The following is a 24982-nucleotide window of genomic DNA, read 5'->3' as shown; positions in this document are numbered from 1 at the left end:
TACGAGAGACGAAGGAGCTGACGAAGAGAAAGAGAGAGTGTTATTGTTTGGGTTCACTCGTGCTGCTGCAGCGAGAAGGAGACGAGGAAGAAAACAGCAACTAGGATGTTAGTGGAGCAACGAGGTGAGACGAAGGTACAGGGTGGGTGTGGGAAAGCTTGTTGAAAAACAGGGTGGAAAGGTGCATTTTTGTCCCTGGATTTTGGGGAGAGAGAGAGAGAGAGAGAGAAGATGAAGGTATAAATGAGAAAAATCGGCAAGAATGGACATGAAGAATAAAAAGAGAGGCATTATACAAATATTACATACCATTACATGCCGCGCGCAAGTATTACGTGTGGCGATTGGATAATGGAAAATTGGGGTATTGGTACGAGTATAGCGAATGAGATAAGAAATATGACGTGAAGGGTATAATGGTACAATTACACATACACACACACACACACGAGGATGGCAAGTATATTGGCTACGCGTGCACTTTCGGATAAGATAGTGCGAATTTGTTGGAAAGTGATACGAATGAAAGTACACCTTACACATGCGCGGGCAACTTTGGTGGTGCCCAGATGCTTGTCAATCGATGCGTGGCCCGTCACTGCGGATCGGTCAACCGGCCGAGGATGAACCATCGTATATTACAATGCGTTGAAGAAAAAAAAAAAAAAAAAAAAAAAAAAAAAAAGGTGCATCGGTGGCCTGGGTTTTTGTGGGTATAGCAAAGTAGGAGGGGGGGGGGAGGAAAGAAGGAAACACGCGAGCGAAGCTGAAGAAACCAAAAGAACAAGAGCCGAAAAAAAAGCGTACAATAGCGTACACGGAGGAGGGAAAAAGGGAGAAAAAGGACGAGCGAATAGGCGACAAACAAGCGCGCGGAGAGATGGTCGGGAGGGGGTGGGTGGGGGGGGGGGTAGGCGAAGCTAGGATAGACGCAACCTGCGCTCACACAGGAGCCCGGAGGAGCAACAAAAACAACAACGACAGCGCTCCTCCGTTTGCACTCCGCGTGGCGGCCGAGAGCGAAAACGAGAGGGAGAGAAAACCAGTCGTAGGACTCGTAGGTATGGCGCATCTTCGAGAACATAAGAATAAGAGGACGAAGAGGAGGTGTACGTGCAGGGTACTCGTACACACGCTGTATGTATACATATGTACCTATATATGTATACCCATACGCCGCGGCAGCCCGACGGGGGGTATAGGCTGCGTGCAGTCGCGGCCGGTGCAGCAGCGCGCAGTCTCTCGCAGCCGCTGCAGTCGGCGAGCCTGGCCAGTGAGAGCACACACGCGCACCACAATTAAAGCGCGCGCTCCCCAACAGCCAGGACTTTGTTGTTTTCATCGTCGCACTTGTTGTTGTTGCCGTGGTTAAACACATTGGGCAGTTATCGTCCTTGACCCACACAGGGGGAGGGGAAAAAAAAAAAAAATAAATAAAATAAACAGTGCCAGGATGAGGGAGCCGGACAAACCTGTGGAGGATCCCCTGCACCGCCCTTCTTTGGACGGCAGCAGCAACAACAACAACAACAACAACAACAACAACAACAACAACAACAACAACAACAACGGCAAGTTCGACTGGACGAGCATGAGCGGCCGGCAAAAGTCCTGGTACATCCTGAGCAACATAACGGTCGAGCCGATGGTCGCGTTCTACATAATGCCGAGCGTACTCGCGTCCCTGGCCACCCAGAACCTCAACCTGGAGAAGGCGTGCAAGGTGAACCTCGGCTACCCGAGCGGCGTGTGCGACGCCCTGTCGGCCCGCAACGTGACCGCTAACCTCGAGGCCGAGGAGACGGCGGTGCAGCAGCTCGTGGCCGGCATGCAGACGTGGAAGACGGCGGTGCAGAGCTTCTTTCCCTCGATCCTGATAGTGTTCGCCGGGGCGTGGAGCGACCGGAACGGGTTGCGCAAGCCGTGCATGATGCTGCCGATCGTCGGGGAGTTCATGACCAGTGTGAGCCTCATCGCGTGCACTTACTGGTTCTACGAGCTGCCGATGGAGGTGGCCGGGTTGTGCGAGGCCCTTTGGCCGGCCCTGACCGGGGGCTGGTTCACCATGATCATGGGCACCTTCAGTTACATCGGGGACGTGACGAGCGTCGAGTCGCGGACGGTGCGCGTAGGCGCGGCAAATGCCTTTCTCAGTCTCGGGGTGCCGATCGGTATGGCCTTGTCGGGGGTTTTTTACATCAAGCTCGGGTTTTATGGGGTGTTCGGCATAGCGGCCTGTTGCTACGTGTTCAGCTTCGTGTACGGCCTCGTGGTGATCAAGGAGTCGCCGAGGGCCTTGGAGTTGAGGAAAAAGGCTATGCAGAGCAGCGAACCGACCAAGGGGAGCAGGACCGGCTGTTGGGCCGGGCTTACCGATTTCTTCGCCATCAGGCACGTGCGGGAGACGTTCAGGGTGGCGTTTAGGGACGGCCCGAGGAACCGGAGGCGCAGGGTCATGGTGCTCATGTTCATCGTCATGGTCCTCATTGGCCCCATGTACGGTTAGTGCCATATATCCATCGTATCTGCAAGTATCGTGTCCTTTGCCGGACGATTATCGCGGGACGGGCAATAGTGCCTTTTTGCATGATCGGCAAATTTTCATCGGGTTTGTGGAAAAAGAAGCACCGGCAGCTCGATTACGTGTGCACTTACGGACGGACGAGTGCAGTTGATTATCGTTGGAGGAACGAAATTACGTGCGGTCGCGTTAATGGTTCAAGGTCCTTCGCGTGTAACTTTTCGCGTGACTCTGCGAATAAAAAAAAAGAGCTCCCGAACAAAAGCGTGTAATCAGAGCTCCTCTTTCCCTCTTTTTTGACGCATCGCGATCTCCTCTCGAAAATTCCGGGCTCGATTTCCACTGCTCTCCGTTGCGCAACAGTTGTCATTCAACTCGCGCTTTCGCTTCCGTTCGCGAGTACCGTGTATGTGTGTGTGTGTGTGTGTGTACGGCAGCTAGAAAAACAAAGTGTCCGAATACGATGCCGATCAAGGGCCCGCGCAATCGGGTCAATGCGAGTGCTAATGGCCGTTTCAATGGGGCGTCTTTCGCTCCCGTGTAATTTAACAATCGCTGCTGTCCTCTCCGTCGTCGTTATCTTCGTCCTCGGGTCGCAGGGCAGACCAAACAAAGTCGAACTACGCGCCTTTATCCCGCGAAACTGTGCCAGACCTTGATCGTGAACTTGGGTGCCTCTGTTGCGTATCTTACATCGGTATATTGAATACAAAGGTGTCAAGGTTGAACGCGCCGTCCTTTAGTCACGAGGCGAGGGTTATTGGGACAGACAAAAATCAAACCAGCCGATTTTTCATTGGCTTTTTCATTCGCGTAACCGATCGCAATGAAAAAAAAGCTCTTCAATACTCTTTTCACTGTATCAGCTCACTCTTCTTATCTTTCCGTCCACTTTCGACCCCCCCCCCCCTCTCTATGTGATGTATTGGTACGGTTCATTGAGGTCCACGTGTATTACCCAAAAGTTTACGAAAATTACTCGTGTGGCTTACGCGTAATTGACTATACCACGGGACTCCCTGTTAAAACATGCACCATTGGATTATGCGATAACGCGTTAAAGCCGAATTTAAAGTCCGAGACAAAAAAAAAAAAACCAAGATGCACTAAACAGTGCTCGAATAGAGACATGATTCAGCGGCGAGCTTTCAATTAGACGGAGCGCGGGGGAAAAGTGGAGAGCAAAGGGAACCGGTCGCGGCTGTCTCGGGATCCCGCGAATTTCTGTTTGCCCAAAAAAAGGAAAAAAAAGGGGGGGGGGCAGAGCAAGTGGGCGCGTGCGGGAGATCATCGGTGTGGTCCATAGGCGTATTTCGACCGGGCGGGAGGTGGAGGGAAGGGCCGGTCGGCCGAACCGGTTTGCGAAACCGTACCTACAACCGTAATCTCGTGAAAAATTGTGCGTCGAGAAAAATTCATAAGCTATACACCTACTTATCGCACTGTCTCTCGCTTTTGGGGGTTTCTGGGTGACACATACATACGCACGTATCGGCAGTTCAGAAATAATACAGCTTCCGATCGGTTGATCCGGTTTCTCTTGCCGATCATGGAAAACTATTTTGCTTCGCCTACAACAACGTTGGTTTTTCGGTTCAAAGTGGCTTTCCACCCAAGAATCGCGAAGGAGAAGGAAGAGGAAGAAAATGCCGATTTTTTTTCTTCCTCCGAGTTTCGAGCGAGCGGCGGGAGAAAAATCGCGAGGAAACCGTTAAGCAATGTTATAAAACACGTTTAAGAGCGTAACGTGAAAATGCAGTTCTGTATTTCGAGTAAAAGTGCCCGCGGCAGATCTCTCGCCTCCTCTCGAGCGTCGGCGTCGTTTTATATCGCGCGCACATACATGCATAACGCGTGCGATGCGAGTGCTTGAAATTCTTGGGAATAATGTGTACATTTTCCCGATACCCCCTTGTCTTTGGAACTATTTATACATCTTTCGACGTTTTAATTATGCGCGATAATGTTATTTTCTGGAAGCCAACAACGGATACAAAACAGCCCGTTGTCCAACTGTTTCGTTATTAGAATTTTTTTTATGAATAATTCATTCACTCGTTCGTTTGCTTGTTTGGTTTTCACCGAAAAATCGATCGAATCGGGTCGGTTTCTTGTTTACATATTTTGCCAATTTTTCACCGGCTACTGAATAGCGCGTGTCTCAATCATACAAAAAAAAAAAAAAATACAGCTCATACAAGGAAACACACAATATTTCACTTATCAACCTGAAACGCGCACTTCATGCCCCACGCGTATAAAATCGTTACGGTGCTCGAGCCACTCAAAGACATCATAAGCAGTGCTTCAAAATAATTATCCATCTCGGCTCTCCCAACCGCCACTTTTCTATACGCTATATCGGTCTATTACTCAACCATCTCCGTAATGCACACGCAACGAAAAATCCTTCGTACTTTCCTGGTAAAAAAAACGAAAAAAAAAAAAAAACAAGGATTTTCAAACCACTACCCACTGTGCCATTCCTTATACATGTGCCTGTACCGAAGGTGATCATCCCAGTAACCACGCAATGTTACAAGTGAACCACTGCTGCTTACAACCCCTCGAGATTGCAGGTCGGGACCTCGTCTTCGGCGAAGAGTTTTTGAAAAAAAAAATGCTCAACGCGCGCGTGTGCAATGGAATATGCTATTCCGCTATAACGACCTCATCGCTGCTGCAGTTGGAGGGTTATAGGGGGGGAGGGAAGCATCCCGTGATGTAACATGCCGGCGCTGGATCTTCGACCGGCGAAGGAACAACTCTCCCTTTATTCCACGAAGGTATATAGGAGGTGTGTACCGAGAACCTGCAATGGAAATTCCTTTTTCTCCGATTTTCCTTTGCTCACCCTCGAGAGAATTCGTTGTTCATCGAATACCATGAGTTATCGATGTTGTTACGAGTCGTTGATAACATTAATTTTTCGTTCACCCCTTCATATCAGTTTTTTTAACTATAGCACTGTACATTGATATTTTTGTTGATGTACATCTCTGCGCTAAGTAGATGGAAATGTTTGATCGATTTACTTTAATTTACATTGAAGCTGTTAAATACTTTATTATAATGCTTTATGATTTTCTTGTAAAATTCTTCGTTTTCGTAGAAGTGTTATTTAAACTATTTACTCAACGACGGTTTTAGTTAATTTTACTGTTTTAAATACTTTAAATTGAAATTCAACGTGATTCATTTTTATACCATATTTGAAGGAGACGTTTGAAAATGCATTTGTTGAAAGAATCTAAAATAAATCATAAAATATATTTTTATTTGATGGAAAACTTTAAGATAACATATTTTAAAATACTTAATGTACACTTGTATTTAACTAAATTGTTAAAAATGCATATGTATTAGAATAAAATATTTTGAATAATTTTTTCCAAGTATATTTGTATTAAAAATACATTTTTTTTTTTCAAATTATTATGGTTAAAATATTTTAGTATTACTAAAATACGTAAACTTTGTTTTGTATACTGTACTTGAAAAACTGCAATTAAAAACTTTTGGCAGTAAATAAAAAGTAATATTTAACATTCATAATAATCATCTCTGAAAAATAGTATCTAATTTTAAATACAACGTCATTATTAGAAAAAAATTTTTTTTACAACGTTGTCCATGTCTACGCACTTTTACATCTAAATTACAGTGACAAATAATGTTCGATTAATCTACTTGATCAAATTATTTACTATAAAGTATATAAGTTACTAAAAAATTTCAAATAGCCAATTTAATGAGGTATCGATATTAAGAATAACATTCTACTCATATTGAGGTGAGAAGTGCGCGCGTAAATAAAAATGTATTGTAAGTGAAGTATATCTACCTCCATCCTTACATCTGAGAAGGAAAGATGATTACGAATTAAAAAAAAAAAGCGATAAAAGGTGCCACTTGATAGTAATTTGAAATACCGGAAGTCATCGGGTGACGACATCCAGCTGTATACGCGATCGATATTATGATGATGATGATGACGACGATGACGTACGTATAAGTTTTACTTGCGACTCTTTCTCTCCCTAAAAAAACGTGACAGTTATTACGTGAAGATACTAGTAGCGGAATTTTCAGGGGGTTTTTGATGAAAGCAAAAGTACGTCGAGCGCAACGTGTGAGCATAACCATACCGATACCCGATAATTGATCCGGAGGCTTGGGTTTGCAAAAACAGATAAAGCACCCATGTACATGAAAAAATCGTTATTTTTTAATGAAGAACAGGCTTTTGCCGATTGAAAAAAAAAAAAAAAAAAACGTACTAGAAGGTATTTACTTGGTATTCCTCTCGAAAGGGTTACTTTCAATATTTCATTAAGCTTGAGAGCTTTTCAATAAACCGAAAAAATAACACTAGCTCACTTGACCCCTACCCGTATTTTTGTATTTTTATCATGCGGTGGTTTGAATAAAATTATTATCATTATTACTTTTGTTTAACGAACTCGCAACTCGCGATTCTCAATCGAGAACTGATACTTGGTTTAGCCATTGCGTAAGCCGTAAACACACACGCACTGAGCGACAATTTCGTGCCCACGCGTATGTATGTACCAAGTGTTACGTCACAAAACGCGTCTGGCGCATAAAAGGTATTATGTTTGCGAAAGGCTGCCGAAAATGAAGTTGGAGGAAAAAAAAAAAAAAAAAAAAAAGAGGGAGAAACCAAGCGAGCGTCGAATCGACTCGCTATACCGATCGCTTCCGGCTTGCGGGTACGTACAATAGGTAAATGCGTATATAGCTGTGGTGTAGGAACGAACCACGTGGGTTTCGTGGCTAATACTGCCCACCTTGAATTGCACAATCGGTATTTTTACGCGAGTCGGTCGAAATGCCTTTGAAAAGGTTTTTGGACCATACGTACGTAAGTATAAAGTAACAAGTATATCGTATATACGTATATACAGATATCGTACTGCATTAATTTTGGTCGTACATCGTACATTAACATTTGTTAAAATGGCTATAAGTACTTTTTCGTTTGCCATGTAAGTATATACGAAATTTTCGCCTTGCAAGTCGCAATTATATACGATCAGATATTGTTCAAACTGAATTTCTTGTTCAATATTATGTTGTAAAACCAAATTTATGGTATCTTTAGCTAAAAAAAAAAAAAAAAAATTATTTCGAGGTGTTATTTTTGAGTTTATGTAGAAAAACAAATTAAAAATTTTCTACGTACATACGAGAATACTGCAGCGAAATGTTGACCTTTTTTGTTACCAAAGTCCTTGTTTTCCAGTTGTCAGTCGTATAGGATATGTTTACAGATGCGTTCTGGTTGTCGTATTAGCGTCCGACTGACAATTAAAGAACAAGGACTTGACAAGCAAAAAAAAAAGGAAATATGTTTCGCTGAAGTTTCATAATGCGCGAATCAAAATGATCTTCTATTATGTCGTTTTTTCGTGATTTTATAATTATTTCCTTTTTTTCTTGTCATTTTGAACGAAATAACGATGGAGAATGTTTTCATAGCTAATACACTTAAAAAAAATTATTGAAAAAAAGAAACAGATTCCAGCTCGTAAGATGCACTTTCATGCGCTCACAGTAGCGCCAATGAACCGCATACTCTTTCGCCGATTCTCCCAGATTACACGTTCACTTGATGAAGCGTACACGTATATGCGCGCTATAGGGGCGAAAACGTAAAGAAAATTCTCTTCCACGGTATCATGGCTGCTTACGATAGCAATAAAGTATCCTTCCACGGGCGAGAAAGAGAGAGTAAGAGAGGAATACCATTGGGGGTACACACATCGGTTTTCTTCACAGCGTCGCTCCTCTAAATCACCGGCGATCGGTAGCCAACGCAAGGGCTCTCACATTTTTCACATTTTTCGGCTCGCGAGGCATCGCTTACACGAGTTTTCAGGCTCTTAATTGATCCGATGGAACGTGTTTTATGAAAATGTGGCGAGGTATCGGCGAATTTCACTGGCGCGCGTATGCAGTTACGTCCGAATCAATAGAATCGCGACTGTGAATAAATAATACATGTGTGCGTTGCAGGTGAAATGGCGGTGCTGTATCTCTTCGCGAGGTATCGCTTCCAATGGAATGAAGTGCAGTTCAGCGTCTTCTCGACTTACTGCATGGTGACGAATCTCTTGGGTAAGTGCCACACCGATTTTTATGCATCAAATGTCGCGGGCGCTCGTCTTTGCGTTCAAAATTTTTGCACCTGTCCGATCGCGATGTTGCGTAACTTTTTGCACTTTTATATACATTATATATATATATATATTTGTTTACGTACTTTTCAAATTACTTTTGCGTACATTTTAATTACCGATTTCTCGAGTCCACTGAGAAAAACGAAGCGGCGTTTTTAGTTTCCAAATGCATCGGAAAAATAAATGAAAAGTGATCGGTATGGACAAGGATATGGACTTTTAACGCCGTTACGTAAGAGATTATCGGGTTTTTTTTTCAACCAGGAACTAAAATCTTACCGATTACGGGTCGATTATTTAATGTTTCATTCCTCCGATTCATTATACCACTGATCGATCTTCTGTTACGCGATAATAGCTCACCCGGTAGTGGTACGGCGACTCTGTATAAACTTCACCACAGCGCTCAAACGTATTACAATTGTCGATCTACGTATATGGCCTTCTTAGCAAATGCTGATTGTTTCAAAAGATGCAAATCGATGAAATCACGAGTGCCGTAAACTATTTTTTTTTTTTTTTTTTTTTTTTTTTTCTATTGTTTTTTTGTTCTTTCTAATATCCTTTTTTCTTGTAGTGGATACACAATGTCCGCGGTAGATATTAGTATTGATATTAAAAGAAAAAAGTGTCGGGGTGTAGCTAGTGACCAAAGGATCTGATTTTAAGGGGAAATTCCTCAGGTACTCTCTTCGCGGTGGGCATCTTCAGCCACGTGTTGAAAATGGACGACGCCCTCCTCGGAGTACTCAGCTGTATAAGCAAAATCTTGGCAAGCTTCGTCTACGCCTTTGCTACCACGGATCTTTTAATGTATATTGGTAAGTATTTTTTTTTTTTTTTTTCCTTGTTACGTTGTGTTTATTTTTTTATTTTTTGTGCCGTAACTCAAAGAGTCATTAAGATCGCATTGTCAGACGTGTCTGACCGGATACCGTCGTTATCTACTGGCGATCTGATTTTTCTACCCGCGTGTACGATAAAAAAAAAAAAAAACAACTCAAGGTTTTCACCCCAATTAAGGACGTTTGGTAGAGATAGAACCCTGTGATGAATCTTTTTGAAATTTTAACCAGACGTTCTTATTGTTGTTACAATAAAGCTGTTAAAATTTCAATAGGTTCGTCTGTTTCGTTTCCGAGATATTGAATTTCAAAGTTCAGTCATTTTAACAGGGTCGCTTATGGGGAAACTTATAAAAACTCGGTTTTCAAAAAATTATTACCTTGGCCAACGAAATTGGCACGGAAAAGCCTTGTTTATCAATGTGACTTTTAAACGGCAAAGAAAGAAAAATAGATCGCCAGGATACTTTGGTACGCGTATATAGTTAAGGGATTCAAACGCACCCAAAAAATGATCTTTACGCCCATCACCTGTTGTTGACAGCACCACTGCTCGAGATACTGAACGGCGCGTCGTTCATCGTCATGCGCTCGATAACCTCGAAACTGGTGACACCCGACGAGCTCGGTAAGTTTAACCCCAACCTATACTGTTATTCCTATCATTTGAGCGACGAGTGATACACGAGGCCGTGGCCTTGATTGTCAACTCTCTTTTCATTCGGTGTTGGCCCCAACGACGCGCGGCCAGCTGATATCTCAGTCTCCGATGTATTATGTCTACTTCGAGCCGGCACCGGATATATACGCGTATAGACTTTGTTATGTATCAATATACGCACCCATCGAAGTATTTCAATAATATATACACGATCGACTTTGGTAATTTGGTACTCTCCATAAACTCGACTATACTCGAGTTGTCGAGTGTATAGGTGTACGTCGTTTATCCTTATTTTGACGCCTTACCGATCACGGCTGTATCTACTGTTGCGCGCAGTTTCCAGAGCATATGATGAGTATATAAGTATGAGAAAGAAAAAAAAGCAACCAGAAAAAAAATTTTTTCAGGCAAGGTGAACTCGCTGTTCGGAGTGTGCGAAGCCATAGTGCCGCTGCTGTACGGGCCGACCTACAGCTTCATCTACAGAGCTACGGTACACAGTTTGCCCGGCACGTTTTTTCTCGTCGGCTCGGGCCTCATGATCCCCGGTGTCCTGGCCTTCCTGTAAGTCTTACACGACCTTTGTTTCATTTGTTTCATTTGTTTTTTCCATCTCTATATAGTTATAGACCTTACAATACATGTTGGCGGAATCAACGCTCGTTTCCAAGAGTTTTTACCGCGCTCGGTTCGACCTTTTGGTTTTACGGCGAATGTAATTTATATTTGCCCGGCTGTAATAGGTTTTTTTTTTTTTTTTTTTTTTTTACAACTGAAAGTAAATTATAAATCGAGAGATGGATCGGCAAAAACTAGGAAACGATGACATAAAACACACGCGCGCGCTATTCGCGGCAACAATGACAAACTATACATGCACACCGCGACAATAATTTAATCGAGTTGTTTTGACAATTTTCGCACCTCCGACACCTGCACCAGCCTTGCGCTTTTTATTGCGCACTCGTGGCCGCTCCGGTGCATTTGTCCCGACCTTCTAGCTGCGTTGGCGCGTCGATAAAATCTCCGTTTTCTTTTCAATTTTCCTCTCCTTGGGCGCCATCGAAATCACCGTCCTGCGTGTTGATAATTGCCTCGAGAAAGAAGGTAAAACATTACACGGAATCGTGAAAATTACAAAGTTTCGAAGCGCGTGACAAAGCGTGTACGCCGTGCGAGTGTATAGGTATATATACGCATCGGAACGTGACGAGAATCGTAATAATGAGCGATTTATTGTGATTGGGCCTATCACAGATGTGAAGACGCGCGTCCGCCGTTGCCGTCACCGAGAAAGACGCGAAGAGCATAATCGCCGAGAAGAGCCTCGAATCGTCTTTTCGAAAATAGATCCTGTGCGCGGCGTCGTCCCGAAAATAAATGTGCGTATACCTGCGTCATTTGCATTCAAACGAAGGATACATATATATATATATATACTCTTTTATCGGGAGTGGAAAGTCATTGTGTAATCGGTGTCGACTCATTTGCGTTTTCATCGTCGTGTTGTTGTACACCGAGATTTTCCGTGGATGACGGGAACCTCGTTTTCGAATTGCCAATGAAGTGAATTATTTAATACGCGCCTGATTGAGAATTTTTTTTAACAATTAATTAGACACGCGAAAACACCGTGAAAGGTATTTTTACCTGCAGTACCGAGAAATTATTGATAAATTAAACAAGTTGTAGATCTTGAAGAAAAAAAATTTCGTGTCACCCCGACGTTGCACTGAGAGAAAAAAATAATAAAAATTACTGTGCTAGAATGATAATCTGGTACTGTACGGTCGTCTAGAGAATTTTTACTATTTAAACAATAATTTTTACAATTTAGGATAGTAACTTTTGTTGTAAGTACAGTGAAAATACTTACTGTTTGTACAATAGAAATTACTGTCTATAGCAATGAAATGGTAAAAATTAAGTTGGCCAGCGTAAAAAGTTCCTAGATAATGGAATGACACCAGATTACCACTCCAGCACAGTCCTTTTGTTTATTTTTTTTTTTGTCAGTGTGCAAACGATGAAAAATGGGTAAGAACTAATGAAAAAAAGTACAAATCGTGTATGAACCGATCTGCTGATGATACCATCGATTGAGTGTGATCCACCCGAGAAAGAGTCGATAATCGTCACGATAAATCCGCAGGTGGCTGTATTTCGAGCACAAGAAGGACGACGCGTTGGATCGGGAGCAGCAGGCCATGGCGGCCAAACTGAAGGACAAGCTCGAGCAGGAGAGCAGGTTGGAAAACGGTCTAACGCCGAACAAAGCGAGGAACGCCCCAACGTCCGAGCAACCGGTCGCCGGTATCGTCAACGCGGCCTTTGAGTCCGAAAAACTGTGATCGACCCTCTTCACCTTTTACCCTTCCTTTTGCGAACTATGAGTTTTTGTAAAAGAATACCAAATAAGGGGGACCCTCCTCCCCCCCCAGCTCTTGCAATCGCGTGTAATTAAAGCTGGGGAGTGACCTGCGCGGTCAGGTGAGATTGTACGCGCGTTGTAAAGTGGGGAAGTGACCTTCTCCGTAACGACTTTGACTCAATGTTATCTGTTAGAAAGTGAGATGTCAAATTTTAATATACACATATTGCAAATCCCCATGGATTCGTGGGGTCGACCTGCTTTGAGAGTAGGATTTTGTTAATATATATACACATACAATATACCTACGTATTAAAAAGAAAGAGAAAAAATGCTATGCATTGAAGAAAAAAAAGAAAAAAAAATTGTTGATTGATGTTAAAATGATACACAACAAGTGATAAATTATACATTATACGGATGCCTCTACCTATACACACATTTGGCAACGATAGGTGCACGTACGACTGGCCCTCCCCCCCCCCTTCGCACCCCTCACACCACAAAAGTATGAAATAATTTTTACGGAACAATGTTTGTACATTGATATATTTCTTTTTTTTTTTTTTTTTTTTTTTTTTTCTATAAGTGCAATAACAGAGTACGTATCACGTGGCACATAGTATTATGTTGTGAATGATGTTTAGGGACGTATCAAGTATTGAACAACTTCATTTCTGAAACTTGCGTTATGTATAGGAAATAATTTTACGAATGGTAGGATTAAATGGTGTAAACGGATACTAGATATCCTTCGAGGGATGATGATGGAGGACGATTCCGAACGTGACAAATATAGAGATATCAGATGATGTGCATTGAAAATGTTTTATATTTAACGCGACGATTAGTTACAAAACCGAAATTTTGTCAAAAAGACTTTAATGTGTGCAACTCTTTGTGAATGAAAAAAAAAAAAAAATAGTATTTTTATGCGGTAATCATACAAACTACGAAAACTACAACGTACAGCATAATGTCACGCGTCACGAGACCCAAAATTAATCCTCTTTACAGTTGTATTATTATTATTATTATCATTATTATTGTAAATAGACAAGTGTACTTAATTAAATTTATCGTACAAATTGAGATGTTCAATCGAGATGTTCAATCGAGATGTCAACCACTACGCACTACTGAGTAGGCCTTACATTGTATATAAATATATAAAAAAAGGTTATTTTAAGATTTAACGCGTCAAAAGTGGCAGAATCGTGAAGAATCGTGAGTATTATATACGTTTATATATACCTTCAAAGCCTTTTAAATAACATTATCTCACGAATGATTCGCAATTGTATGAATACGTGGACCGTATATAGTGCCCTTGGAGTGTTAACGATAACGATCCGAAAGCTATCTTGCCGAGAAGGCCTAATTTGTGGAAAAATAATAAAATATTTTTGAAATCAGTCACGTCTAGCTCGTATATTCGCAGTACCCGCTCTCTCCGTGGTCAGTAAAATAAAAATCGAGATTTTCCCGAGGGGAAAAAAAAAAAAAAAAAACACAATCGTGCTTTCATCGAACAATGTTCACATGATCAAAACAAAACGATCCTACCGCAGTCACTGCAAGCTCTTCCACCGGACGTGCGTCTAGGAATCCCAGCAGCGTCGCCAACGCAAGAAAAGTCCAAGAAAGAAAGAAAGAAAAAGCTGGGCGATCGACGCGACCCGGTCGATAATGCAGACCGGCTGGACCGGCATCAACGAGGCGGAGGAGGAGGAGGAGGAAGAGTCATCATGTGGGAACAGCTGCCGGAGTTGATCCTCATCCAAATCTTTGGCTACCTGGAGCGCCGGGACAGGGTGAGCGTGGCCCGGGTCTGCCCCCACTGGGCTCGCTGTCTCGCCTCGCCCTGTCTCTGGCGACGCTGCAAAGTCAACATCGATCGGGACCTCGGCTTTGGCGACCTTCTCGCCGTTGAGCTTGCGGTTGGTTCCATATGTTATTCTCGTTTATCTAGGTACGGCGAACCAACCCACAAAGTTTGTTGGGATTCGTCGCGAACACGTTGGTAATCAAAGGTTATGTCAGCACGTGTAAATGAGTGCGAATTTTTTCATCCACCAGATAAATTATGGGAAACACATGCGCAGCCTCGAGCTCGCCTGGTCGCGACCTTACAACGGCAGCTCGTGCAATCAAGAGAGGCGAGTATCCCGCTGCTGCGAGCAGGTGGACGCCGGCTCGGACTTTGTCGGCCTCGTGCTGGCTCAGGGGGTACAGCTCACGGAGATCGTACTTACCGACTGGGCATACGGACGCAAGTGGGGCAACTGCGCCCAGCTGCTCTTCCAACTGGCGAATCTGCTGGCGTGAGTGTACAAACGACCTAGTAGAGATAAATAAATTAAAAAAAAACCTGTTTATTCGTTCCCAGGGGCCAACAGAATCTGAAAACCTTGAGCCTGATCAATGCGAACCTTAGCCTGGCGGACGCCTTAAGGTTGCTCGCTGTCGTAGCAAAGGTGAGCGGAGCTCGGCTCGAGTCGTTAGACCTACAGGGCGCCTTCAAGGAGTGGCTGACCCCGTACAGCAGCTCGAGGTCGGTAATGCAGGGCCCCTTTGTTCTAATTAATTGTTTGACAATGTCACTATCGTTAACTCGAGGATGGGGGGGTCAGGTACTTGAAGCTGCTCGGGCGCCTGGAAAACCTTTCGCACCTGAGTTTGGACTACCCGGCGTTGTCGGACGCCGCACTGGGTGCCCTGGCACGCGGGGCGGCGAAAAACCTGCTCACCCTGCACGTGTTCGTGCGAGACTCCGACTCGAGGCAGCACCGTATCGGCAACTCGGCATGGCACGCCCTCGTCGACGCTTGTCCCCACCTCGCCGTCTCCTACACCATCAGTGAGGCCCGTTGTGTGCTCCATCAAAAATATCAATCCTCAATCAATGCCAAATTACATCGTTGATTCTACGTTGATTCCATGTTGAATAAATGCCGATTTGAAGTTGAATCAACGTTCATTTATCATCAACTTGACTAAATTGAAGTTATAAGCTTTGAAAGCATTTATTTGAATTGCAACTGCAATGCTAACACGAAAAAAAGCATTATTTTAAAGTAAATTACCGTTATCGACTTATAATTAATGCTAACATGGGATCAACGCAGAATCAACTATGTAATCAACGAGTGATTTTAGCATTGATATTTTTGGCACAGGGTACCCTATAATATATTAGTCTTCTTTTGGAAATTGGAATAATGGTTGTATCTCAGTCAATATACCGCATCACGAGGACATGAGTTACCTGCTGCTGCCTAGCGTGCCGCTCGCCAAATTCCAGATGTACGGAGGCCACGTCTGGGATCAGAGCCGATCGCGCAATTTTCGCGCCACCGTCGGGCTTCTGATCAATCAGTACACCGAGACTCTGGGTAACACTTGAAGCGTACGATTGAGCAAAACGTTGCAATGAATGGCACCTCCAACGCGCGTTTGACGTTACAGCCGAGGTAATGCTTCAGTTGAGGAACAATCGGGAGATGTTGGACGACCTGATAGTGTCCCTCCTGACGCGCTGTAAGCACCTCAAGCACGTGCAGTACGACGGAATCGTACGGAACCTCGAGACGATTCGTGACATTTGCCAACTGCAAGCGGATCGAAAGACGCGTGAGCGAGTCGTTACGAATATGGTTTTTCTTTTTCATCGAACGGATTGACACGTGAAATCGCCTTTCCAGATTTCCAGTCGATCCACGTCAAGCCGAAAAACGTCAGCTTGAGAAATCGGGCGCTCCTGCAGAGCATCGATCATCAGTTCGGTCGAAAGATGCACGACGGAGGAATCGAGTTGCGCATCGAAAATTCCCTCTAGGACGGCCCATCTTTTACTTTGGACACGGGAAATGAATCGCCGCACGCTTTTGTCGTTTTAGTGTGTCTTTATTTGGTATTTTTTGTGTATACATTTTTTTTTTTTTTTTTTTTTTTTTTTTTTTTTGATACATTAATATTAATAAACAACATATATTATGTCTACATTCTTATACTTTCAATCACGACGGCTCATCAGTTCATACTTTTTCGCTTGATAAACGTAAAAAAAAATGGAGGAACGTTTGAAGTTTGATTTTAGTCTCAACTGCGAAGGAAGTTAGTTCATACGATTTTGTGCATTTACTGATTCCTAAAAAAAGAAGAAACGTGTGTGTACTTATTTGTGTATCATCGAAAATATCAATATAAAAATTATCTCGCAATTTAAAATTGATTTATAAAAGGCATTCCATTTCGTGCTTGTCGTAAGCTTTTATTTGTCAACACTGATTCGAGTATTATACGCTTATATAATCTAATGGGCACTTGTAAGCGGACGATTATCTGACGATACAATATAGACACTTGAAAAACTTCTATGTTTTTTTATGCTTAAAATTTAACTACGAATCGTTACACATTAAAAAAAAATTTTTTATTTTTTAAGTGCACATTGAATAATTTTCAAGGCTTTACTTGTATATTTAATGCACTTATAATGACAGGCAATGTAATCAAGGCATCCTAGTGCTTTACTTTTAACACAAAAATACGTTAGTACTTTTATTACATCGATCTGGTAGGGTTAGTTGATTATTATTATTTTATTTTTTTCATGATTATATATTCAAGTATTGTTCAGTTTTATTGTACTGTTTAACTTTCATGTTTGCTTAGCAGTTTCTTTATAAAATATAACTAGACATTGTTGAACATGGTTGCATATAATAACAGGTCATAAAAAAAAAAAAAAAAAAAAATCATGATAATAGTCGTCACTATGCTTGAACATTTTTCTTACAGTAAAATAGTGTAAACTAAAAAATGTATCTCATAAAAATAATACTGTTTTTTGACAAGAAAATTTTTTCAGTTTGCTTATTTGATTAAAATCTTTGGCTCATAATAGTTAACCTACGGTTTCATACGTATTTTCATCGACTTACTAGACTAAGTTAAATGCTTTGGAATAGTCTATAAGTATATGTATCTTATTCTTAAATACAACTGATATTGGGTACAATATGTATGTTTAAACAATCAATGATACGTTTAATTTTGATAAATAGTTGCTTAAACCATCTAATTATTGCATCTACTTTGATATAATGTCATGATGTGTCGAAGGTTTTGATTTTATATGTATTATACTTTCACGGAATATTACTACGCTATCAGACTAGATACTAAATATACTTGGTATTCTTCACTTTCATTCGTCATTGACTTTTTACGGAATAGAAACTACAGCTACTTACGTCTCTTAATAATTATTTGAAAAATTGAAGCTAAAAAAATTACTTTTTCCTAAATACTTTCTGCGTTTACATGTTTAAAATTGACATTTATAAATAGAAAGTAAGAAAAAAAAAAAGAAATCAAAGTAAAATAAAAATTTATGGAAGCTATATTGCACTGAACAGATAAGTTTTTATGCAAAAATTATGCTAGAGGTAGGGCCAAACATTGTGAGGACTAGTTTAAACGAAAATAGTACTCTATCGTGAGTGAGAATTTGTGCAAGCAATAAGTGCATGTTCAATAACAAGGATCTTGTGATTTTTTTTTTTTTCTTTTTTTTTTTTTTGATGGCACGAATTTGGCACATTGTGGAATGTTTTGGCACGCTTCGGCAGATCATAGGACACTTGAGCACGTAATATTACATCAGCTAAAAATATTCTTCACTATAGATATTATCATATTCATCATTCAATAATATTAAGGCATATTCAATGAACCCATGGCACAAAGGATGCAAGGAACTGAAAAAACAGCCCTCATTAGTTTTTACCATTTAGTAAATTTACGATTAGTTGCTAATGAACGAAATATTAAACTTTCTGTTGTTTTTTTTTTTTTTTTTTTTTTTGTAATCAAGGCAACTTTCACACTTTTCACCTAGTTTTTATCAATATTGTATGTAACTACTACACCATTGAACTTGTAATGTCACGAATCAGATAAACACAGTGGTTTTATTTACTACTATATAATATAACTACTTTTCATCAGAGTATACAGCACAATCGATAAATTGACTTTCAAGCGAACGAGTAAAAATAGCCCAAAGAGATTTTATTATTAAAATTTTCCTTCGACTCGATATGATGAAAACCTATGAATATATGGATCTTACCCAACTAAAGAGCAAATCTCTAGGACATTCTTTGATATTGCGGTTTCCCAAAATCGACAATGATATAAATCAATGATATGCTTGGTGAAAACGACATGCCACCTTTCCCTATACCATACTCGTCTCGTTTCTCATTTTCCTAAAATTCGCACGGCGATAAAAAATTTAAAAAAAAGACACTGAAAGGTTTTTGGGTAGAAAAAAAAAAAATAATAATTGCCTACTACCACCCCGAATGAAGAAACAAAAGCATGATTGTACGGTTTTCGCAACGTGGCCCAACATCACGTAGTATATAATAATTATTATGTTGTCGGACGTATGGCCCGAAATTAGTAATGGTAAGATTTAGTGGGATTGCAGATCTTGACGTGGTTTTTGAGGAGAAACCTGGTGACGAAGCCGCGCTTGCAGAATTGACAAACGTAGGGTCGCTCGCCGCTGTGGTAACGCTTGTGCACGACCAAGGTCGACCTCTGGGTGAACGCCTTGTCGCAGATCTCGCAAACGTAGCGGCGCTCGCCGGTGTGGGTGACGCTGTGGGTGCGCAGGAGGGCCTCGCAGGAGAACTTTTTGTCGCACTCCTTGCACGAGTAGGGCTTCTCGCCGGTGTGGAGCCGCGTGTGGATCTGAAAGCCCTTGATCGTCTTGAGCTCCTTGCCGCAGTCGGCGCACAGGTAGGTCTGGGCGGCGCGCGGGGCACGGCTTTTCGGGGGCCGGCCCCGTTTCTTCGGGATCGGCTCGCCCCGCGATATGTACTCAAAGTCGCGCAGGAAACTCGTCACCTCGTAGTACTGCTGCTCCTGCTGCTGTGGGCAAAATCATCGTCACATCATTTCGTTGCTTTTTTATTTCAATCACAAGCATACATATACATATATATGGGTATATTCAAAGTGCTCTCGAGGTATTATTGCAATTGCGGTGGCAATTTTTCGATTTAAAAAAAAACTGGGGTACTTGGAACTTTTTTTTATTTAATTTGTATGAATATACGTGCAGATACATTGGGAAAGTTTCCGATCAATAAACTGCGTTTTTACACTACGACGTTGCAATGGATAACGGATAACAACAATTAATGTTATTGATCGGCGTGGAATTGTTTTCACGTGGTATTTTATTTGAAATAACATTTCTTCGATCGGCGTACCCGTAAGTTTCGTGTGTCTTCTCTTGTGACGATAATAATATTGCCAGTTTTTGCGCAACGGTAAACAGTGCGATAAACAATGCGAACCTCGGACGTATCGCGCGAAGCGCCAAAAATATACGGGTATATACTTTTATCAATAACGAGAATGCCATTTTCGTTTCGGAGGCATCGTGTAAAAACACGAGGGTGAAAATACGGTTTATTTATTCACCGACCAACGTTCCTCGATTGTATCGCTAATCAATACTCGCGTACGTATAACTGTACCTTTATACAATACATCAACAATACGTAAATTACACTTTTGCACGTATAGCGCAACAACGCGTGACTCTTATACTCGCGCTCGATGAGTCATTTGAAGTATTATCATCGTCAACTGCTGCACGTGTATATGAATATGTGTGTGCTTTTCGCGTGTATAGATAGTCTAACCTTTACTCGCAGCAAGATTGCCGATATTGCCCCCAAGAGCAACAATTTAAAAAGCTACGCCCAGTCGCGAAAAATCACTGCGGATAACGCGCCGGTGGTGCAACAGCAGATGAGTTGTACGACGTTCGAAATTCGGTAGACGATAGCTCGTTGAAAAATATATACAGGTAAAGTACTCGCCTATGTTCACACCTGTTAATCGACCTTTGCTCAGTTTATTGTTTTTTTTTTTTTTTTTAAAGGTTTCGGTATGGAGTAGAGTAGGCACAAATTTCCCGTGAAAATGTAACAAGGCATAAATCTTTCGAAATTCAAGTTCAATCGACATCAACGCAACAGTATCGAAAAAAATAATCACGAGGATGCCAGCGACGGTATGGGACTTGTGCAACTCGGTGAGTATATAAACAAACCGAGCCATTGGTTATGTACACGGATGGACGTGCAATAATATCGCAATGTCTCTCGTGTCGCAGTTGCAGAGGTCGGTGCAGGACTTCTTCAAGAACAAGGAGGGCCTGCACGACACGCCCTACCTGTCGGCGATCCAGGCGCTGAAGGGCAAAACCCCGGGGAGCAAGCGCGCCGAGCTGAACGCGCTGCTGCTAGCCACCATCACCGAAATTCGGGAGAAAAACGAGGTCGCCCTCGAGCACGAGTACCGCGACGTCCCCGCGGGCTTGGTGCCCCTGGCGCGCGCGGTGATAGGCAACGCCCTCGGGAACAAGGACCTCGTCATCGAGAGCCTCGAGTCGGAGGACCCCACGGTGAACAAGGTAGCCCTGGCCGCGCGCTGGTTCTTCGACGGCGCCAACAGCTACGTCAGTGCCCAGTACTTTACTTACAAATTCCTGCCACGGGTGTCGCTGCGCACGCGCCGAGCCATCGCCAGGAACCTGGCGCGCTCGCTCCTCGGCCACGAGCTCAAGGCCGAGCAGTTCTTCGAGGCCTTCGCCGACGCCTACGGCTACAAACTCGCCGTGCCCCTGCTCGTCGCGTGCTCGCCCGGCTTCGTCTACGACAAGATACTCGAGCACAAGATCATCCTGACCGTCGGCATGCTCGACAAGCTGTACGATAGGCAGCCCTCGGTGGCTTTGAGGTACCTGCAATTGGCCAACCCGAAAAACGAGGAGAACGCAAGGGACCGGAAAATCATAGACGTCAGGGTGTTCACCTACGACTCGTTCGTTCCGAAACTTGTGAAAAAGCATCCCCGGGTGTTCCAACAGTTGTACGAGCTGACTCCAGATAGGGCCCTAGTGCTTTCCAAAACGAGGGCTGGGCACTTTTTTAGGAGCCTCAAGGACGTGCTGGTGGAAAAGCCCCGCGTTTACCTCAAGCTGCTGCCCCTGGAGCTGGTCAGCAAGACCCTCGACAGAGAGCAGTTTGAGCGGATGTTCGAGAACCTGTTCGACACCGACAGGGAGGCCTTCGACCTGGAGGAGATGCTCGACTACCTGGACCACTACGAGCACGGCGACAGAGTCAAGTTGATCGTGGAAAAGTACAGGGAGGTCTACAAGGCGGATTTCCCGATCGACAAGTGGTTCTGCACGACCCAGAAGACCAAGTTTGCGGAGCTGCTGTCGGCCGAGGAGAGGGAGTCCCTGGCTGAGCGCAACATGCAGACGCACAGGGACTTCCCGGAGATGGTCAAGGTTATAAGATCGTACCTGCCCCCTGGGAAACTGCTGCCAGGGCTCAAGAGCGAGATACGCGAGTTGAGTAACCCAGCCAACAGGGAGGCCGCGTTTGTGTCCATGGTGGTCTCGTGCAAGGTGTACCGAAGCCCGGACCACCTGCTGGAGGTGCTCAATTATTACCACAACACGCACAAGAACGAGAGAATGTCGACCCTGGGCGCGATATTCCAGGCCCTGCAGTTCCACTGGGCGACCATGGTCCAGCTCCTCGATGACCGCCACTGGGGCACGATCATGAGAATTATCGGGCACGTCCACGCCAAGGGCGAGCTGTTTTCGACCCAGCTCGGCGCGACCGAGTGGATCCTCGAGAACGCGGCCCGGTACTACCTGAGCCTCGGCGACGAGAGCAGTTGCCCAAAGGAGACTATCGCCTTTTTGCTCGCGATCAAGATCGAGCACTGCTTCCCGAACTGGAACGTCGTCGATGGTGGCGGACGCGAGCTCGAGAGACGTGGCATGGAGCTGATGTTCAGCACGGCCTCGATCAAGTACCCGGAATCCCACGAGGTCTGGAAGGACTCGAACCGCCAAGTGTCCGTGGCTCTGGAGGTTCTAAAATCCATGGACGCCTACAACAAACGACACTACCCGCTGACCAAGAAGACGATGAGGCGGAAAAGCGCGGAAGAGCGTCGAGAGCTCGAGAAGGGCAAGTGGAGGATCGAGCTAGTCCCGTGGCTAGAGTCCACGGTGGTCACACTCCTCTCGGACGCGAGTGCGCGCCAGTCCTACCGAAAGCGCGTGCTCCGCGAGCTCGTGGAGAAGAGCTTCCCGGAGTTTTACGCGTCGAGGATCAACGACCCGGACGAGGTGCAGGACATCGAGTCCGGCAGAGCCATGGCTCTCTTGAGGCACGATCCGAGGCGGATCCTTCTCAATTGGGAGGCCTACCTGCAGCAGGCGGTTGACAAATTGTCGATGAGCGACGGTAGCAGAGCGGCGAGGCGCTTCATCGCGGCCACCAAGTGGCACAGCGAAATACCCGTGAGGTTTGTTGAGCGCAGCGTAGCCCGGATCAAGGACAGAGGCTATGTGATCGTGCTCGGGATCCTCCTGGAGGGCGACTCGCTCGGCAAGATCTTGCTCACGACCCTGGACAACGTCTACGAGGTGCTGAAGGTCGACGTGAGCGAGGAGGGGGCTCGCGACAAGTTTGCCCACACCAGGGAAATTCTTCAAGCCCTGAAGCTCGCCAATCCGCCCATCTTGCTCGGCTTCCTGCTGCGCTTCGTCAACTCGGAGTTCATCCAGCACGCCGAGTCCACCCTGACCTCCTTGGCGCAACGCGTCTCCGCCGAACGTATGTCAAACTTTTCGCGTCGGCTGACCGAGAGCCCCAAGATATCCGCCAAGAAGCTGGGCATCCGGCTGTACAAGCTGACCGCCCCCCTGGACGAGTACTTCAAGTTCCTCAAGCAGCAGTACGAGGGAGAGACGAACCCGGGACTGCGCTTCGTCGTGACTAAGATGATCCTGCGCGTCTTCGAGGAGGCCCCGAACCAGAGGAGCTGGGAACTCGCGAGGAACGCCATGCGCCAGAGCACGGCCAACAACTTGGTGGCGCTGTCGAGCCTCTTCGACAACCTCGGCGCCGTGCACAGGCTCTACCTGTCCGACTACGTGGCCGAGTACCTGGATACGGTCGAGGTGCTCGCGGCCAAGGGTCTACCCCTTGGCGCCAAAAACAACATCGTCAGCTCGCTCATCGAGAGCTTGGACGCCAAGCGCACGACCTTTCTCTCCGAGGAGGTCGTCACGCGCGTGTTGACCGGATACTTCTTCAATCCCGGGACACCCGACGTCAACCGCGTCGCCCAGAGATTCGCCGTGGCCCACTACCTCCTGCTGGCCAAGGAAAACGAGTTCCCGAAGAGGCTCCAAGTCGTCGCCGGCTTGGTCAAGCTCATCCTGGACCAGTGCGGCCAGCCGGACCCCGACAAGCCCGGCTACTACCCAGCCGACGAGAGCGTCCACAAGTTCTTCGTCTCCCTGGTGCTGGAGCTAGAGTACGGGCAGTCACCATTCAGGAATCAGCAGGTGGTCGACAGCTTCCTGAAGCTGTTGCAGGCGTCCTTGAAGGACCACCAAGCGCTGCCCTCGAGGATCCGGCTGAGCCTCTACAGGGAGTACGTGCTCTCGCGCAAGATATCCGCGGAGGACTTTGGCAGCCGGTGCGTCGCCTGCGCCCGGCACTTTGTCGACAAGTACTCGGACGTCGTCACCCACGACGTCGCCAGGTCGTTGAAGGAGATCATCGGCGAGCAGCGCAAGGCCCCGAGTTACCAGCTCGGTGTGGTCGAGGGACTGACGCGCAGCGGAGATCGCGTCGGCAGCCTCTTGGCTGTGCTATTACTCGGTTCCCTGAGCGTTGACGCCGACGCTGACAACTACGAGGCGGTGATAGCGCTTCTGCGCGGTGTACAAGACGACGCGGTGCAGGCGTACTTGGACATGTTGCTCAGCGGGGCCGGCGAGACTTGGCTCTGAGCATGTGTGTACATTATACTCGATCGATCGTCCGGGGGTCGTGCGAACGTCAATTGTATGATTTCCGAAAGTGTATTATTTACCCATGTATGTACAGGAAGTGGGAAAAAAAGGAATTATGTAATAAAATATAAAATGCTTTTTTTTTGGTTTTTTTGATGAATCCAACACGTCGTTGTTCCTTACCTGGCGATAAGTGGCGTTGCTGTTGGCAGCGGCAATGCCGGGTAGCTCGTGGCCGTGCACCTTGCGAATGTGCCGCTCGAGCTTGATCCTGTCGCGAGTCGAGTACTGGCAGTGGGCGCAGGTTATCACGGGGGTGGGCCCGTGCTGTCGGCGCACGTGGGCGTTGAGCATGAAACGCTGGGGGTACGCCTTGTCGCACTGCTCGCACTTGAAGGGCCGATCGATGCCGTGGGCGGCGAACAAGTGCTCGACCAGGTGTTTCACGT

At 44.9% G+C, this 24982-nt stretch overlaps 3 protein-coding genes across 3 annotated transcripts; all 3 read left to right on the top strand.

Annotated features, from left to right (window-relative positions):
- The first annotated feature begins 1422 nt into the window (after positions 1 to 1422).
- On the top strand, positions 1423 to 13183 carry LOC106639621 (putative peptidoglycan muropeptide transporter SLC46). The gene is made up of 6 exons (XM_014353319.2): positions 1423 to 2501; positions 8561 to 8662; positions 9408 to 9545; positions 10114 to 10197; positions 10641 to 10797; positions 12386 to 13183. The coding sequence occupies exons 1-6, from the start codon at positions 1454 to 1456 to the stop codon at positions 12582 to 12584; spliced, it is 1728 nt and encodes a 575-aa protein (XP_014208805.2). The 5' UTR covers positions 1423 to 1453; the 3' UTR covers positions 12585 to 13183.
- Positions 13184 to 14352: 1169 nt separating this feature from the next.
- LOC106639611 (F-box only protein 39) lies at positions 14353 to 16442 on the top strand. The gene is made up of 7 exons (XM_089596847.1): positions 14353 to 14544; positions 14684 to 14928; positions 14994 to 15158; positions 15238 to 15464; positions 15841 to 15999; positions 16073 to 16237; positions 16309 to 16442. The coding sequence occupies exons 1-7, from the start codon at positions 14353 to 14355 to the stop codon at positions 16440 to 16442; spliced, it is 1287 nt and encodes a 428-aa protein (XP_089452973.1).
- A 4350-nt stretch (positions 16443 to 20792) lies between these two features.
- On the top strand, positions 20793 to 24621 carry LOC106639655 (uncharacterized). Its single transcript, XM_089596225.1, has one exon. It carries the CDS (start codon positions 20793 to 20795, stop codon positions 24528 to 24530), a length of 3738 nt encoding a protein of 1245 aa, XP_089452351.1. The 3' UTR covers positions 24531 to 24621.
- Positions 24622 to 24982: the final 361 nt, after the last annotated feature.

The sequence above is a fragment of the Copidosoma floridanum genome, unplaced genomic scaffold, assembly GCF_036245765.1.
Source record: "Copidosoma floridanum isolate Cflo_tuat_1 unplaced genomic scaffold, Cflo_Japanese_pri ptg000030l, whole genome shotgun sequence".
In the NCBI taxonomy this organism is placed as follows: domain Eukaryota; kingdom Metazoa; phylum Arthropoda; class Insecta; order Hymenoptera; family Encyrtidae; genus Copidosoma; species Copidosoma floridanum.
This window is presented reverse-complemented; position numbering and strand designations above follow the sequence as displayed.

Bases quoted from the DNA above. Each gene is read 5' to 3' on its own strand.
- LOC106639621 (XM_014353319.2), top strand. From the start codon at position 1,454: ATGAGGGAGCCGGACAAACCTGTGGAGGATCCCCTGCACCGCCCTTCT. The intron at 8,663-9,407 runs GTAAGTGCCACA...GAAATTCCTCAG, and splicing joins CATGGTGACGAATCTCTTGG to GTACTCTCTTCGCGGTGGGC. The intron at 10,198-10,640 runs GTAAGTTTAACC...AAATTTTTTCAG, and splicing joins GGTGACACCCGACGAGCTCG to GCAAGGTGAACTCGCTGTTC.
- LOC106639611 (XM_089596847.1), top strand. From the start codon at position 14,353: ATGTGGGAACAGCTGCCGGAGTTGATCCTCATCCAAATCTTTGGCTAC. The intron at 15,465-15,840 runs GTGAGGCCCGTT...GTTGTATCTCAG, and splicing joins CGCCGTCTCCTACACCATCA to TCAATATACCGCATCACGAG. The intron at 16,000-16,072 runs GTAACACTTGAA...TTGACGTTACAG, and splicing joins TCAGTACACCGAGACTCTGG to CCGAGGTAATGCTTCAGTTG.
- LOC106639655 (XM_089596225.1), top strand. From the start codon at position 20,793: ATGTCTCTCGTGTCGCAGTTGCAGAGGTCGGTGCAGGACTTCTTCAAG.